At 33.7% G+C, this 14,382-nt stretch overlaps 1 protein-coding gene across 3 annotated transcripts in view; it reads left to right on the top strand.

Annotated features, from left to right (window-relative positions):
• The window catches only part of SMCHD1 (structural maintenance of chromosomes flexible hinge domain containing 1), a 157,083-nt gene that overhangs the window by 39,846 nt on the left and 102,855 nt on the right, over window positions 1-14,382 (top strand). For all 3 annotated transcript variants that reach the window (XM_087869946.1, XM_045781946.2, XM_087869947.1), the window contains 10 exons: window positions 509-675; window positions 3,514-3,604; window positions 4,310-4,520; window positions 6,615-6,735; window positions 6,822-7,005; window positions 8,334-8,528; window positions 10,067-10,180; window positions 10,770-10,876; window positions 11,825-11,907; window positions 12,075-12,188. In XM_087869946.1, coding sequence (XP_087726072.1) covers window positions 509-675; window positions 3,514-3,604; window positions 4,310-4,520; window positions 6,615-6,735; window positions 6,822-7,005; window positions 8,334-8,528; window positions 10,067-10,180; window positions 10,770-10,876; window positions 11,825-11,907; window positions 12,075-12,188 — 1,387 coding nt within the window. The remainder of the gene's footprint in view (window positions 1-508; window positions 676-3,513; window positions 3,605-4,309; window positions 4,521-6,614; window positions 6,736-6,821; window positions 7,006-8,333; window positions 8,529-10,066; window positions 10,181-10,769; window positions 10,877-11,824; window positions 11,908-12,074; window positions 12,189-14,382) is intronic.

The following is a 14,382-nucleotide window of genomic DNA, read 5'->3' on the forward strand; positions in this document are numbered from 1 at the left end:
TGGACTAGGGTCCAGGAGTATTTTATTCCCTCTTAAACACAGTGCCTTGGGCTAAGCCAGCTGGGTTCAGGCTATGTCCCAGTTTTCTGGAACAAGGAGGGCTGGGCATTTATTTGTCCTGACCAAGTTAAGTGATAGGTATCCCAAGCAAGGACTCATTCCATCCTAGGGTAAGTGTCCTCAGTTTTTTTCAGCATTTTTAAACTCAGTATATTTATATATATTGTTTTGTTTTGTTTCTTACCATTTATAATTCTAAAATTGATTTAATCAGCATTGTGATATAGGGTACTCCTGTATGTGTGCCAGTTTAGCAGTCTATGTTAAAACTATCCTGTTCTCACAGCATTGTCACATACTCAGCTAATTTGTCTTGGGCTATTTTCTTTCAAGTTTTTTGAAGCCTGTTGGTGAAACTAAGTGAGTCATATTAAAAGTTAATGTAGATGTTATTTGTATATTACAATTAAGTGTATCTAATCTGTTGTATTTATATTCACTCTCCTAGCCATCTGATTCTGTTCACATTACAAATGATGATGAAAGATTTCTACATCATCTTATCTTAGAGGAGAAGGAAAAAGATAGCTTTACTGCTGTGGTTATCACAGGAGTACAACAAGAACATATACAGTACTTGAAAAATTATTTCCTTCTTTGGACCAGACAGTTAGCGTAAGTAATTACTTGATTCAGGACATGTTGCTATGTATTCTTTTTAAGACAGAAAATATTTAGAAATACATTGAAACCTCTTGGCTGCGTGCTTTGCTTCTGTCTCATTTCCTTCCCTTCAGTGCAGTAACCAGTACTCTAATGTTGGCGTTAAAACAGTTCCCAATTCTGTAACTATTTATTGATCACCTGTAGCATATTGGTCATTATTTGAGGGGCAGGCTTTTAAGACCTATGATAAAATTTAAAATAAACTTCAGAATTTATCAAATTCAGTACCATCACTTTTTTTTTTTTTAAATATTTTATTTATTTATTTGACAGAGATAGAGACAGCCAGCGAGAGAGGGAACACAAGCAGGGGGAGTGGGAGAGGAAGAAGCAGGCTCATAGCGGAGGAGCCTGATGTGGGGCTCGATCCCATAACGCCGGGATCACGCCCTGAGCCGAAGGCAAGACGCTTAACCGCTGTGCCACCCAGGCGCCCCAGTACCATCACTTTCATATTCCCCTTCCGTGCTGCTTCTCTATAACACCTATCCTAATCTTCCATACCATGTATTTTCATTTTTTTGTCTGCCTTCCCCCATTGGAATGTCTTTTGTTATGCACTGCTATATCCCTAGTGTTTCCTGTTAAATAGTAGATGCTTAACAAATGAATGCATGAAATCTATTAAAATAATATATGCAAATGTGCCCATATGACATATTAATAGTACTGAAAATAAATCTTTGTATATTATTCCAGGAAAATTTTTAGAGGGTATAACATATTCCGTTAGAGCAAATCATTAGAATATTTAATGATTCTTAGTTTTTTTTCTATAGTTATATAGCAAATACTATTTACTGGATTGTTTCAGTAATTTGCATTAGTCCACATTACTGAGTCTTACAAAAATGGGTACATCTGCACGAAATTAACTTTTTTTTTTAATAAGATTTTATTTTTAAGTAATCTCTGCTCCCAACGTAGGGCTCTAACTCAAAACCCTGGGATCAGGAGTTGTATGCTCCACCAACCGAGCCAGCCAGGTGCCCCCAAAATTCACATTTTTTAAACAGTATTTCTTCACATTTACCCAAAAGGTTAGCACTTAATTGTGGTTATTCTTTATTTTATTTATAAATGTATGCTGACAGTTTACATTTTTTTCTTTTATAGGAAAATAATTTTATTTTAGTTAATTTTATTTTTTTATTCTTAAGATTTTTTTTGAGAGAGTGTGAGAGAGAGCACAAGCAGGGGGAGGGTTAGAGGGAAAAGCAGGAAGCCCAATGTGTAACTTGATCTCAGGACCCTGGAATCATGACCTGAGCTAAAGGCAGACATTTAACCGACTGAGCCACCTAGGTGCCCAGAAAATAATTTTATCTTAGAAGTACCTTGTCTCTTGCGGAATATTGATGTTTATTGACTGTAACCCAATAATTTTAAATAAGACTTGTGAATTTTTATTCTCTAAGTCTGTATTTCATTAGCTATTTTGTAATTATTTCTTTTAACCAAAGGAACTCAGTGTACATAGCACATTAGAATATAATCTTGTTCTAACAAAGAATAACATATTATTTTAACCGTTCTTTGAAACCTATCTGTTAAGCTAATTATAACATTCTTTCTGCATGTATTATTGTAACCTTACTGTTGATTATGATGTTAACAATTTTGAGGTGCCCGAAGAAAGATCTGAAGGTTTTCAGTGATTTCCTTTTATCTCAGTATTTTAAAGAGTAGCTACGATAATTTTTTAAAATAAAATTCATACAAAGGAATATTGAAAATTCCTGTTTGAAGAGTAATGATAGATGCAGTGTGTTCTAGCCATGAATAATCTCACCAAAATATCTGTTAAAACTTTAGTAGTAAGAGTTCTGATTGGTAATTTTTGAAGGGATGATGTTGAATTTATTAGTTTTGTTTTGGGAATGTTGGGGTGGTATTGTCTTGATGCTGTAGGAGAGAAGGGATGAGAGTTACAGAATGATATTCTCATGTTGAGGAGATAATTTAAAGATATCTAATCCTACGTACTCCCTGATATTTAAGTCCTTTCTAGAACATTCCTGACAAGTAGAATTATAGTGTCTTGCCTTCTGGTTTTAATTTTTTTTTTTTTTTAAGATTTTATTTATTTATTTGACAGAGATAGAGACAGCCAGCGAGAGAGGGAACACAAGCAGGGGGAGTGGGAGAGGAAGAAGCAGGCTCATAGCGGAGGAGCCTGATGTGGGGCTCGATCCCATAACGCCGGGATCACGCCCTGAGCCGAAGGCAGACGCTCAACCGCTGTGCCACCCAGGCGCCCCTGGTTTTAATTTTTTTGATAAACTATACTTTTGGGAGGTATAAACTATGTGGGCTTTTTATGTTGGAAGGGTCTAGATTGTAGTCCACCTCTCAAACTAGTTCTATAACCTTAAAGTATATAAACCCCTTGCATCCCAATTTCTGTACCTATAAAATGGGTGTAGTAATACCTGCATCTTAGGATTGTTTTTACCATTACATGGGATACTGTATTTAAGAATGCTTAGTATAGGGGTGCCTGGATGGCTCATTTGGTTAAGCATCTGACTCCTGATTTCCACTCAGGTCATGATCTCAGGGTTATGAGATCAGGCCCCACACCAGGCTCCATGCCTGCTTGAGATTCCCTCTGACTTTCTCTCCTCTTCCCCCTGCATGTCTCCCCCACCTCCAAAAAATGCTTAGTGTAGTGTTTAGCACCTACCAAATAGTAGTTATAAAAATTTTTTTGTAGATTATTATATGAACTGTAATTTTATGAATTAAATTGAATTAAAAGTATAAAGTTATTTTTCTGTATTTTAGGCATATTTATCATTACTATATTCATGGCCCAAAAGGAAATGAAAAACGTACATCAAAAGAAGTTGGACCTTTCAACAACATTGATATTGAAGTAAGATAAAATTCTTTCTTAGAATATTACAGATTATGAGGTATCTGTTCCAGTTCCAGGTGACTCTGGATAAGAAAAATCAGTCAATTATTAGACAACACCTCTCTCCCTGTGTTTCTCCATAGTACTTTGGCAATTTGATATTTAAGTATAGAGATCATTACTAAATGTATGTGGTTTTTGAACCTTTATTTACTATAGTATTTGATTTCTCTTTTTCCCCTGTCTTCCATAGAGATATGAGTAGTTGCTGAACATCATGTCTCAAAGCAGGGAGAAAAAGGGATATAAATGTTTCTCTTTGTTTATAGAAGTCTTATGATGACAAAGTGAGATTTAGAAGCACAGAACATTTGACTATTGGGTTCTCAGTTTCCTTGCCCACACATTGGAAAGAATTTCACATTATCATTGTTCCATGTCCTACCTCTAAGCATGAAACCTTATATGCACTCCTGAGTTATCTGTTCTTCAGCTCTGCTTTGCTCTTTCTTTGCTTACGTTCTGTTTTTTTAGTAGTATATTATATTCGTTATAGAGATGCTACTTAATGGTTATTTAACCCATATATAAATATATATATATTAAGCTATATGATTACTTGTATAAATACAAGTTTTTGCCTATTCTGTTGTTGGATCATAGTTGAGAACAAAAGTAAATTCATCATAGAATTTAATTATTTTTGTTTTATTTTTATTTTAGATTTCTATGTTTGAAAAGGGGAAGGCACCTAAGATTGTCAACCTAAGGGATATAGAAGATGACATGCAGACGTTGTATATAAACACAGCAGCTGATAGTTTTGAGTTCAAGGCTCATGTTGAAGGAGATGGTATAGTGGAAGGGATTATTCGATATCACCCTTTCTTATATGATAGAGAAACTTACCCCGATGATCCATGCTTTCCATCAAGTATGTTAATCTGTTATCTTAGCTACAAAATGTGAAGTTGTGATTTAGGATTTTTTAACTATTATTAGTTGGACTGTTAAGCCTAGATAAAATAAAACTTTTTTCCTTATGCGTATCTTAGGTATTTATAATTTTTATAATTCTTGATTTTTGTGTGTATTCATTTCCAGGTGAATAAAGCATTGGCTTTAAAGAACATTACATATTCTTTTCTCATGGATTTCTTACTGAACTTTTAGCTATGTACTGCATATTAATCCTTAAATATTCCCCATATTGTCTTCCCATTATCTTTGTAGGTATTTATAAAGAAGCTTTAAACTTTATATAGCCGTACCTGTTTTCTCTTTATGCTTTCTGATGTTGTCTTGCTATGGAAAGCCTTCTTACACTTCAGATTATAAAAAGATCCTGTAGTTTTATTTTTCATCATTTTATGTGTAAATCTTTAATGCACTTACAATCTCCTTTTTTGTATGTACAGTGAGGTGGGGTTTTGACTTAATATTTTGCATGTGAGTGTTTCGTTTCCTAGCACCAGTTACTGAACGTTACTATTTTTTAAATGGTTTGAAATATTACTCTCATAATAATATTAAGTTCCCATAAATACATAAATCTGGATTCTTTACTATAAGGCATTGATCTGTTTTATATTTATATACATGAGTAATGATACTCTTGTAGCTTTATACCATGAATTGATATCTGTAGGGTAGGAAACTCACTTTTTTTTTTTTTTTTTGAGAAAATTCCTAATCTTTTGCTCTTCTGCATAAATTTTGGAATCACTTTGTACATTCACTTTTAAAAATCCTAGTGGAATTACTGAAATTGCACTCAATTCATAGATTAACAATATTAAACTTTCTCATTCAGAATACTTCCTTACTGTATTTTTGGTCTTATGGGTTCTGGAACCAGATTTCCTAATTTATATCCTGTCTTTGCCACTTTCTACTTTGTAAACTTTGACAAACTACTCCTTATTTGCATTTCTTTATCTGTGAAATGGGAGGTAATCTCTTTCCTTATAGAGGTATTGTGAATGTTAGATAAGAAACTGATGCAAATCCTTAGAATAGTGTCCAGCATTGTTGAGTTAGTGCTCATACATGTTATTATTACTCAGTGGCTCTACCTCCCATGATTTTGCTGGCCCCTTTTTAATTTGACATTTGTAATTTTTGTGTGCTGTAGAAAAAAGATAAAGTTCTTCAAAGATACCTTAAAATAAGAACCAGCAAGTTGAGTGATCCAGAGGGGTTCTGTAAAAGCAAAGTGATTTGGTTTGATAGAAAGGAACTTATTTGTGTTTTTTGGGGGGTGGTGAGAAGGGTTTATTTTGTGTGGGTACCTTAATACCAAAATAACTAAGGTGTTACTGCTTCAGGATCATAATGTTTGATCCTAATTTGTTTGGGTATATGAAAATGTATTGGTAAGAAGCATAAAAATGTTACAGACTATTGTGCTAATTATGTGTTTGATGCTTTGTAGTGTTATAATTCTAGCTGTGTATCACCTGAATCTGATCTTTGAAAAGTTAGTTTAGTAAATTAAATTTAGTATTATTAATTGATTTGTTCAAACTAGGCAAAGTTGTTGCTACTAGATACTGTAGATTTCCCAGGTGACTTTTATGTGAATATAATATGTTGGTTCTGACAGAATTGTGGAACTTGTATTTGAGGTACAGGATTCAAGCTTCTATATTTGTAGGGAAGAGGGATTCTGCTATAGGGCATAATCTCTGCATGTGTGACCCTTTTACTGTATAAATAGATTTTAAAGATTGCAGGCTCAGTAGCTAGTGTAGTACCCCTAACACAGATTGATAAGTATATAAGTAACTATATATTGACATAAATCAGAAACACCCATTGGTAATGTGGAACCACTTTGGAAATCTGCCTATCTGAGAGCAAACAGAGTAAAGCTGTTACTAAGTTTTGTAGAAAGCAATGTGAGAGATCTTAGGAGCTTTTGTTACAATTTCTCTGAAGCAATGTTAATATGAGTTGGTTACTCAGTGGTAAAAATTGCACAAATTTTATAGCAATAAACAGTGCTCCACTCATGCCTTTGCTTTAGAATTGAAAGAGGAAGATGATGATGATGATTGTTTCATACTTGAGAAAGCAGCAAGAGGGAAAAGGCCTATTTTTGAATGTTTTTGGAATGGACGGCTAATACCATATACATCTGTTGAAGAGTAAGTTTTGACTTTTGCTGAAATTACATTGTTTTATAAATCTAATCTTTTACTAATTATAATATTAATATTTTGTTCTGTTCAAGCTTTGACTGGTGTACTCCTCCAAAGAAGAGAGGGCTTGCACCAATTGAATGTTACAATAGAATATCTGGTGCATTATTCACTAATGACAAATTCCAGGTCAGCACAAATAAACTGACTTTTATGGATCTTGAGCTAAAATTGAAAGATAAGAACACCCTTTTTACAAGGATTTTAAATGGACAGGTATGATTTTAAATATCAATCTTGCATATTTGCATATGTTCTATTTTAAGTACAGTGAAAGTCACAAATATAGATTTGTACTGATAATTTACATGCTTTATTAAATCAAAAGAATATGTATATAAATTTTCTTCATGAGCATTTATGTGTTGACATTACTCAAAAATGTCAAACTGATTAGACGGTGTTTGGATAAAATTTACAGATCTTTATTTAGATCTTAATGTCAAGACCTTGACAGTGAGTAGAAGCTACCGAAGCATGTCGATTTGATGAGAGCATATGAGAACAGCATTATATACTACGAGGGCTATATGTTGAGGTGCAGTATAAAAATTTGGTAGACTTAATTTTTTTAATGATTAAGATACTGGTTTTCCAACTGCAAGTTACAAAAATTTAAGGTGAAATCATTTTTAATGTCCCATTTTCATTTGGAAATGGTATATTAATGGAGTAAGGTATATAGGAAGAAATGAATTTATTTAGCTTTATGCATTATCTTCCACGAGAGCGTGTAGTGTGGAGATTTTCTTCCTTACTAATTCTCTTAAAGACAGGCATTAAACAACTTATGCTTGAGTATAAATCTCTCTGTACTATCTCCCAACAGGGCAAAAAACTATAAGCAATAACACATTTTCTTATGTATTATTAGAAAACAGTTTTCATTTCATGTTTTAACTGTTTTGAATAGGTAAACCGTATGTGTAATACATAACTAAAAGGAAAAATGTGTTTTGATAGCAGTGTTTCTCAACTTTTTTTTCATTATCATCTTCATAAGGAGCTTTTTAGGCTTTTTTCCCCCTAGTTATTCCCCCAGTGATATTTTCATACTACAGATATACTGTATATGTGTTTACTATATATATGTACATAGTAAGGGATACATATATATATATGTATATAGAAAGGGATTTTTATCACCTTGTTGAGAATGTGTCTGGTTCAGAGCGAGAAGCCTACTGCTTACCCTTTTCCCATAACCAGCTAGTTCTCTTTCTCCTAGGCAGCTAGTGTTCATCATTTTTGGTGTGGTTTAGGATTTATACAAGGGAAGCAAAGCTTTGTTACTGGTAGTAACCATTGAGACCTTGGTTCCGAAGATGATAGCAAAGATTTTCTTTCTTAGCAATGCTTCTGTTAGAAATCTAAAATTGTGTGAGGAAAAAGCTCTAGGAACATGTTCTAATTTTTTATTAGGTTTTCTGAGCGTGGGGGTATGTGGAAGGAAAAAAGGAATGAATGACAGTGTCTATGGTTATATTTGTTTACTAGTTGCTATATTTCATACAACATTAAATTAATTTTTTTTTCTTTTACAGGAGCAGCGAATGAAAATTGACAGAGAATTTGCCTTATGGCTGAAGGACTGCCATGAAAAGTATGACAAACAGATAAAATTTACATCTTTTAAAGGAGTAATTACACGTCCTGATCTTCCTTCTAAAAAGCAGGGCCCCTGGGCAACATACTCAGCAATAGAATGGGATGGAAAAATATACAAAGCAGGACAGCTGGTAGGTTTAACTTATTTCTAGATTCAGTTTTTAATAGAATTTAAAACTATATTAGATGTATTAGAATTTAACAAAATAATGCATGTATTTGGCTCCTCGGAGCCAGGAAGGAATGAAAAGGTCAAACTGATTTTGATTGCATAATTTAACGTGGCAATTTTTAGAAATCTTTTTTGTTCCCCCACAGTCTCAATTAGCAAGGTTTTTAATCTTTTTCTTGCACTAAACTTTACTCAAATGCAGATTCTTAATTTTTTATGTGATATGAAGTAATGAGTGTTTTACTGAATTTTTATTGAGTACGTGCTGCTTGTAAGTCTGCTTGTTGACTGTATTATGGAGAATGAAGAGATCTAGGAGAGGTCTTTTGTCCTTAGGGATATTATAGTCTAAAATCAGATATAACCTAAACATAAGTAATGGTGAATGAGAACCTAATAAGTGCTATGGAAAGAGGATGAATGCTGCTTTGGCAGTTTGGAAGGAGAAGAGAGGATTTTCTGACTTTGGATGGGCCTGGGAGAAGAGCAAATCATGAAATTCTTTGGGCAAGAAGTGGCATTTGTATGGACCTTGAAAGAAGTAGAGGCTTGGGTGTTCGTACAGATATTACAGAGGTCGGACGGTGTCCATTTACTCTGTAAATTCAAGTCATCATCATATACTTAAAGCCTTGGAATTAGATGTGATCGCTAGAGAGGTAGTGCATGTAGCTAGAGCCTGGCTTTCCCAACATACAGGGGGCTTAGAATGAAAAGGATAAGCTAGCCAAGGAAAATAAAAGGGATAAGCTGATGAGATACAGGGAAACTAGGAGAACCTGGTATCCCTGAAGTCAAGTGAAGAGTTCCAAGGAAGAGGAATTTGACTTTTGTCAAATTCTCTACAGTTTTTGAGTAAGGTGTTTACTTTCTCAGAGACCATAATCTGAGCACAGACAACGATACAGGGGAGTACAGTAGTAAAGTTGGATTGCCCTGCAATCTATTGTATGCGAAGGAAATAGCTTAGAAACGAGCTGAAAAAGTAGATGGTGAATAAACTCTGGTGGTCCCTTGTGGGGAGTTTCTGAATAGACTAATGAAAATTATCCTTAGATTTTTAAAGCCGAGTGAGGGAAAGAAATACCATAGGCAAGCTTTAAGCTAGTTTGTTTGAAAGAAATAACTTGTCAGAGTTTGTAATTACTGTTCATAGTCTGAAAGCAAGATTTTATGGGGAAAAAAGGGTTTGAGGTATGTTGGTTTTCATAATTGACTTAGAAGGATTTATGGACCTTTTAGACAACATGTATAGCTATGACATTTTTGTATGAAGAAACCACTGTGTGTTTACAAAGATTTGTTAAGAGTAAGTGGAAAACTTATACAAGTAAATAGAAATAAATATAACTTTATTAGAATATTAGGATGCTTTTTTCAGTAATTTTTCTGATACCGAGTTTTTCCTTTGGGTGAAATAGTTCTGTGAAATAGTTACTAATATTAAGCCTGTTTTAGTAAATACTAAAAGCCTTTTTTCTAAAAACTGAACATTAGGTCAAGACAATCAAGACACTTCCTCTCTTCTATGGAAGCATAGTAAAATTTTTTCTTTATGGTGATCATGATGGAGAAGTATATGCCACAGGAGGAGAGGTTCAGATTGCAATGGTAAGATAGCAAGTAATAAAAAATTTTTATTGAAAGTCTCTTGGTACTGCTTACTTTTGTTTAATGCTGAAATAAAGATACAATATTTTGTATTTTGCGTTTGGTTTTTCTGTTGGATAAAGTATTGTTAGCATGAATTTTTATATTTCTTGTTTGGGTGTTTTAAATAACCTGTAGAGCTTAATATCTGTATAATATCTGTATGCACACATAAAATATGTGTATGTTATTTCTAGTTGTCAAAGTAATTTTGTAAAACATTTTGTAAATTTGTAAAACATTTCATCCACATTGGAGTAAAAATTGGAGCCAGAATTCTTTCTCAAGAACGAATAGAACTCCAAAACTAAAATGGGTTTTATCCTTCTACCATGTTCTTGTTAATATTTGAATGATATTTAATTGTGACTAAGGAGGTTACATGAAAAATAGAAATAAACATTGTGGTATAATGTAGTAATAGCTATTATGGTTTATATACTGAATTAGGGTAAAACATGTTTCTTCCAAAGAAGCAAGTTTTCATGCAGCCAAATTTGAATAGTTTTTTTTTTGTTTTTGAAATGTTGATACAAATTTTTTTATTCAGGAACCTCAGGCGCTGTATGATGAAATAAAAACTGTGCCAATTGCAAAGCTCGATAGGACAGTTGCTGAGAAAACTGTGAAAAAATATGTAGAAGATGAAATGGCAAGGTAATTCACATTTCAAAATGCAGGATAAGAATAACAAGAAACTAAAAAGTGAATTGTAGTGCTTTTAACTATTCTTGAGTATGTTGTTATGGACACATAATAAGACATTTGTAGTCTTAGATTTATATATTGTGATGAACTTCTTGCTGTTAAAAAAGAATGAGAGCTCTGCTTGTAAAAACAGAATCCTATATTTGTTTTATATAAAATTTCCTCCTTTTTCTATATCTAAAGTGTTATTGTTACAGGCACTATGAATCCGGTATGTTAGAAAACAACTTGGTTTGACCTACAACTAGAAGAAAATTATAGTGACTGTTGAGAGGTAAAGATTAGTGCAAGAGAAGTAAAAGAAAGTAGAAAAACAAAACTACAGCTCTTGTTTTATTATTTTTTTAAGGTTTTATTTATTTATTTCACAAAGAGGAAGGGAGGCGTGAGAGAGCACAAGCAGGGGGAGCTGCAGGCAGAGGGAGAAGCAGTCTCCCTGCTGAGCAAGGAGCCGAACACGGGGCTCCATCCCAGGACCCTGGGATCATGACCTGAGCCAAAGGCAGATGCTGAGGCGCCCCTGTTTGTACCTCTTGTATAGCTAATGATGCAGTCATTTTGATTCTTAGTGAATCTCACTAATAATTATTCTATTGAAAGTTTATCTTATCTTTCAAAGGTAACTTGTATTATAAAAGAGCAGAAAAACCAAAAAAAAATGGACAATTCCTGACAATTCCTGGCTCTTAATACAAAGAGATTTTGTATTACTGTTTCAGTAGACAGTAATGGTTAGGGAGGAAAAAATTTTTAGATTATTAATCATACAGAATTTTAGCTTTAACCTTTCAAAATATATCAGAAATAAACATTAAAGTTTCCAGTGACTTCTGTTTATCTAATTAAGACCATAATTAACATAGTTCATGAAACATTAATATACTGGTTTCATAATAGGCTCCCTGATAGATTGTCAGTAACTTGGCCTGAAGGAGATGAATTATTGCCAAATGAGATTAGGCCTGCTGGAACCCCCATTGGTATGTTTTTTTTCTTCCTTAATGCTGAAAAAATACTTTTTGTGTGCTTTATGTATTTAATATGTAAAAGACCATGACAAATTAAAATGCAATGTTAAGACCTAGCAGCCTCATCCCTTTTTTTGGGTGTAACTAAGACATTCTTATTTTAAATTTTGGACTGATAGGTGCATTAAGAATTGAAATACTGAATAAAAAAGGGGAAGCAATGCAAAAGCTTCCAGGAACAAGTCACGGAGGGTCAAAGAAACTCCTGGTTGAGCTCAAAGTTATATTACATTGTAAGTATGCAAACAAATTTGGATCTTTAATATTGTTCTCAAATGTGTAATGCAGGTTTTAATATTTACATATAATTATTGATCTAGCAATCTGATAGACACAGTAGATTTAAGGTCAGGATTTCAAATGTGTTATGACTAATTTTTTTTAATTGATACTTTTCTTAGTTTTTGGTTTTTTAACTCTATTCTGAATTTTCCCAAGTAGGTAACTGTGAACTAAAATAAGATACAGTGTACATATGTATAGGAATTTGTACTAGATAGGAATTCAGATTATAGATAACCCATAAAATCTATTGTAAATCCAAAAACTATGACTGTGAACCTGTGGGCTAGAAATACTTGCTTTAGATTATAGCCCTGGTAGAGGAGAACTGGGTATTCCTGCTCATCTTGTATTTCCCTAATTTGAATCATCTTGTTTCTTGTCCATTGTTTTTGTCTTGATGGGCTTTTGTATTTTTACTACTTACGTTTAATAATCTGTTCTGTCACTGTATACTTGTGTGTCTGTCATCCATGGATTTTAAAGACACAATGTTTTATTCAGTATGTGTTTATTTCCAACATTTAAAAACTAGTCAATGATCATTTATACTTCATATAAATGTGTTGTTAGGTATCTCAGCATTGAACAGTTTGACTAACTTATTTTATTGAAATACTTGCATTTTTGGCCTGTGTGGCACTACTTCTCCAACTGTGTGTGTGTGTGTGTGTGTGTATGTGTGTGTGGCTTAAAACAACATTTATTAGAGTTCTGTAGATCATACATCCCAGATGGGTTTCACTGACTAAAAATCAAAGTGTCAGCAGTATTGAAGGGGGTGCCTGGGTCTCCTGGGTGGCTCATTTAGTTGGGTGTCTGCCTTTGGCTCAGGTCGATATCACAGGGTGCTGGGATCGAGTCCTGCAGTCGGGCTCCCCTTCTCTCTCTGCTGCTTCCCCTGCTTGTGCTCTCTCTCTCTCTCTCAAATAAATAAATCTGAGAAAAAAAAAAAAACCAAAAGTGTCAGTGGGATTGCATTCCTTCTGAAGGCTTTAGGGCAGCCTTGCCTTTTCCTCGTTCTAGAATCCTTGTTCTTAGCTTGTGGCTGGTTCCTCCATCTTCAAAGTCAGTAGTGTAGCATTCTCGAGTCTCTCTCTGACTCTCTGACCCTCCTGCCTCCCTCACCCCGTGTTATTATTTTTCAGTCAAAAATATTTTTTATTGTGTTAAAATATGTATAACAAATTTATTATTTTAACCATTTTAAGATATAAAGTTCATTGGCATTAAATACATTTATATCGTTGTGGAACCATTAACTGCTGCCCATCTCCAGAACTTTTATCATCATCCCATACCAAACTCAGTAGTGAACTAACTCCCCATTACTCCATCTCCACAATCTCCTGGGAATCATTGTTCTACTTTCTGTCTGTGCGACTATGACTGTTCTAGGTATCTCAAAAAAATACATGCAATCATATTCTAGTGTATGTATGTACCATATTTTGTTTATTTATCCATCGATGGACACTTGGGTTGCTTTCATGTACTAGGTGTTGTGAATAATGCCACTGTAAACATTGGTACATAAATACCTGTTTGAGTCCCAGATTTCAGTTCCTTTGGATATATACCCAGTTGTGGAATTGCTAGATCATATGGTAATTCTAATGTGTGACTTTTTGAGGAACTGCCATACTGTTTTTCACAGTGGCTGCACTGTTTTACATCCCCACAAGCAATGCACAAGTATTCTAATATCTCCACATCCTTGCTAACACGTTTTCTGGTTTTTTTTGGTAGAAGACATCCTAATTGGTGTAAAGTGATATTTTATGGTTTGTTTATTTATTTATTTATTTATTTATTTATTTATTTATTTATTTATTTATTTATTTTATGGTTTTGATTTGCATTCCCCTAATGATGAGTAAAGTTGAGCATCTGTTTGTGTGCTTATTGATCATCTCTCTATCTTTTTGGGAGAAATATCTTTTCAGGTCCTTTGCTCATTTTTTAATTGAATTGTTTTTTATTGTTGTTGAGTTGTAGGACTTCTTTATAGTTGGATAATCCTTATCAGATACTACTATATAATTTGCAAATACTTCCTTTTCATTCTGTGGACTGCCTTCTCACTGTATTGGTGGTGTTTTTGATACAGAAAATGTTGTAATTCTGCTTTAGTCCAATTTTTCT

This window comes from Ursus americanus, chromosome 19 (assembly GCF_024610735.1).
Source record: "Ursus americanus isolate L20-20 chromosome 19, mUrsAme1.1.p, whole genome shotgun sequence".
Lineage (NCBI taxonomy): Eukaryota > Metazoa > Chordata > Mammalia > Carnivora > Ursidae > Ursus > Ursus americanus.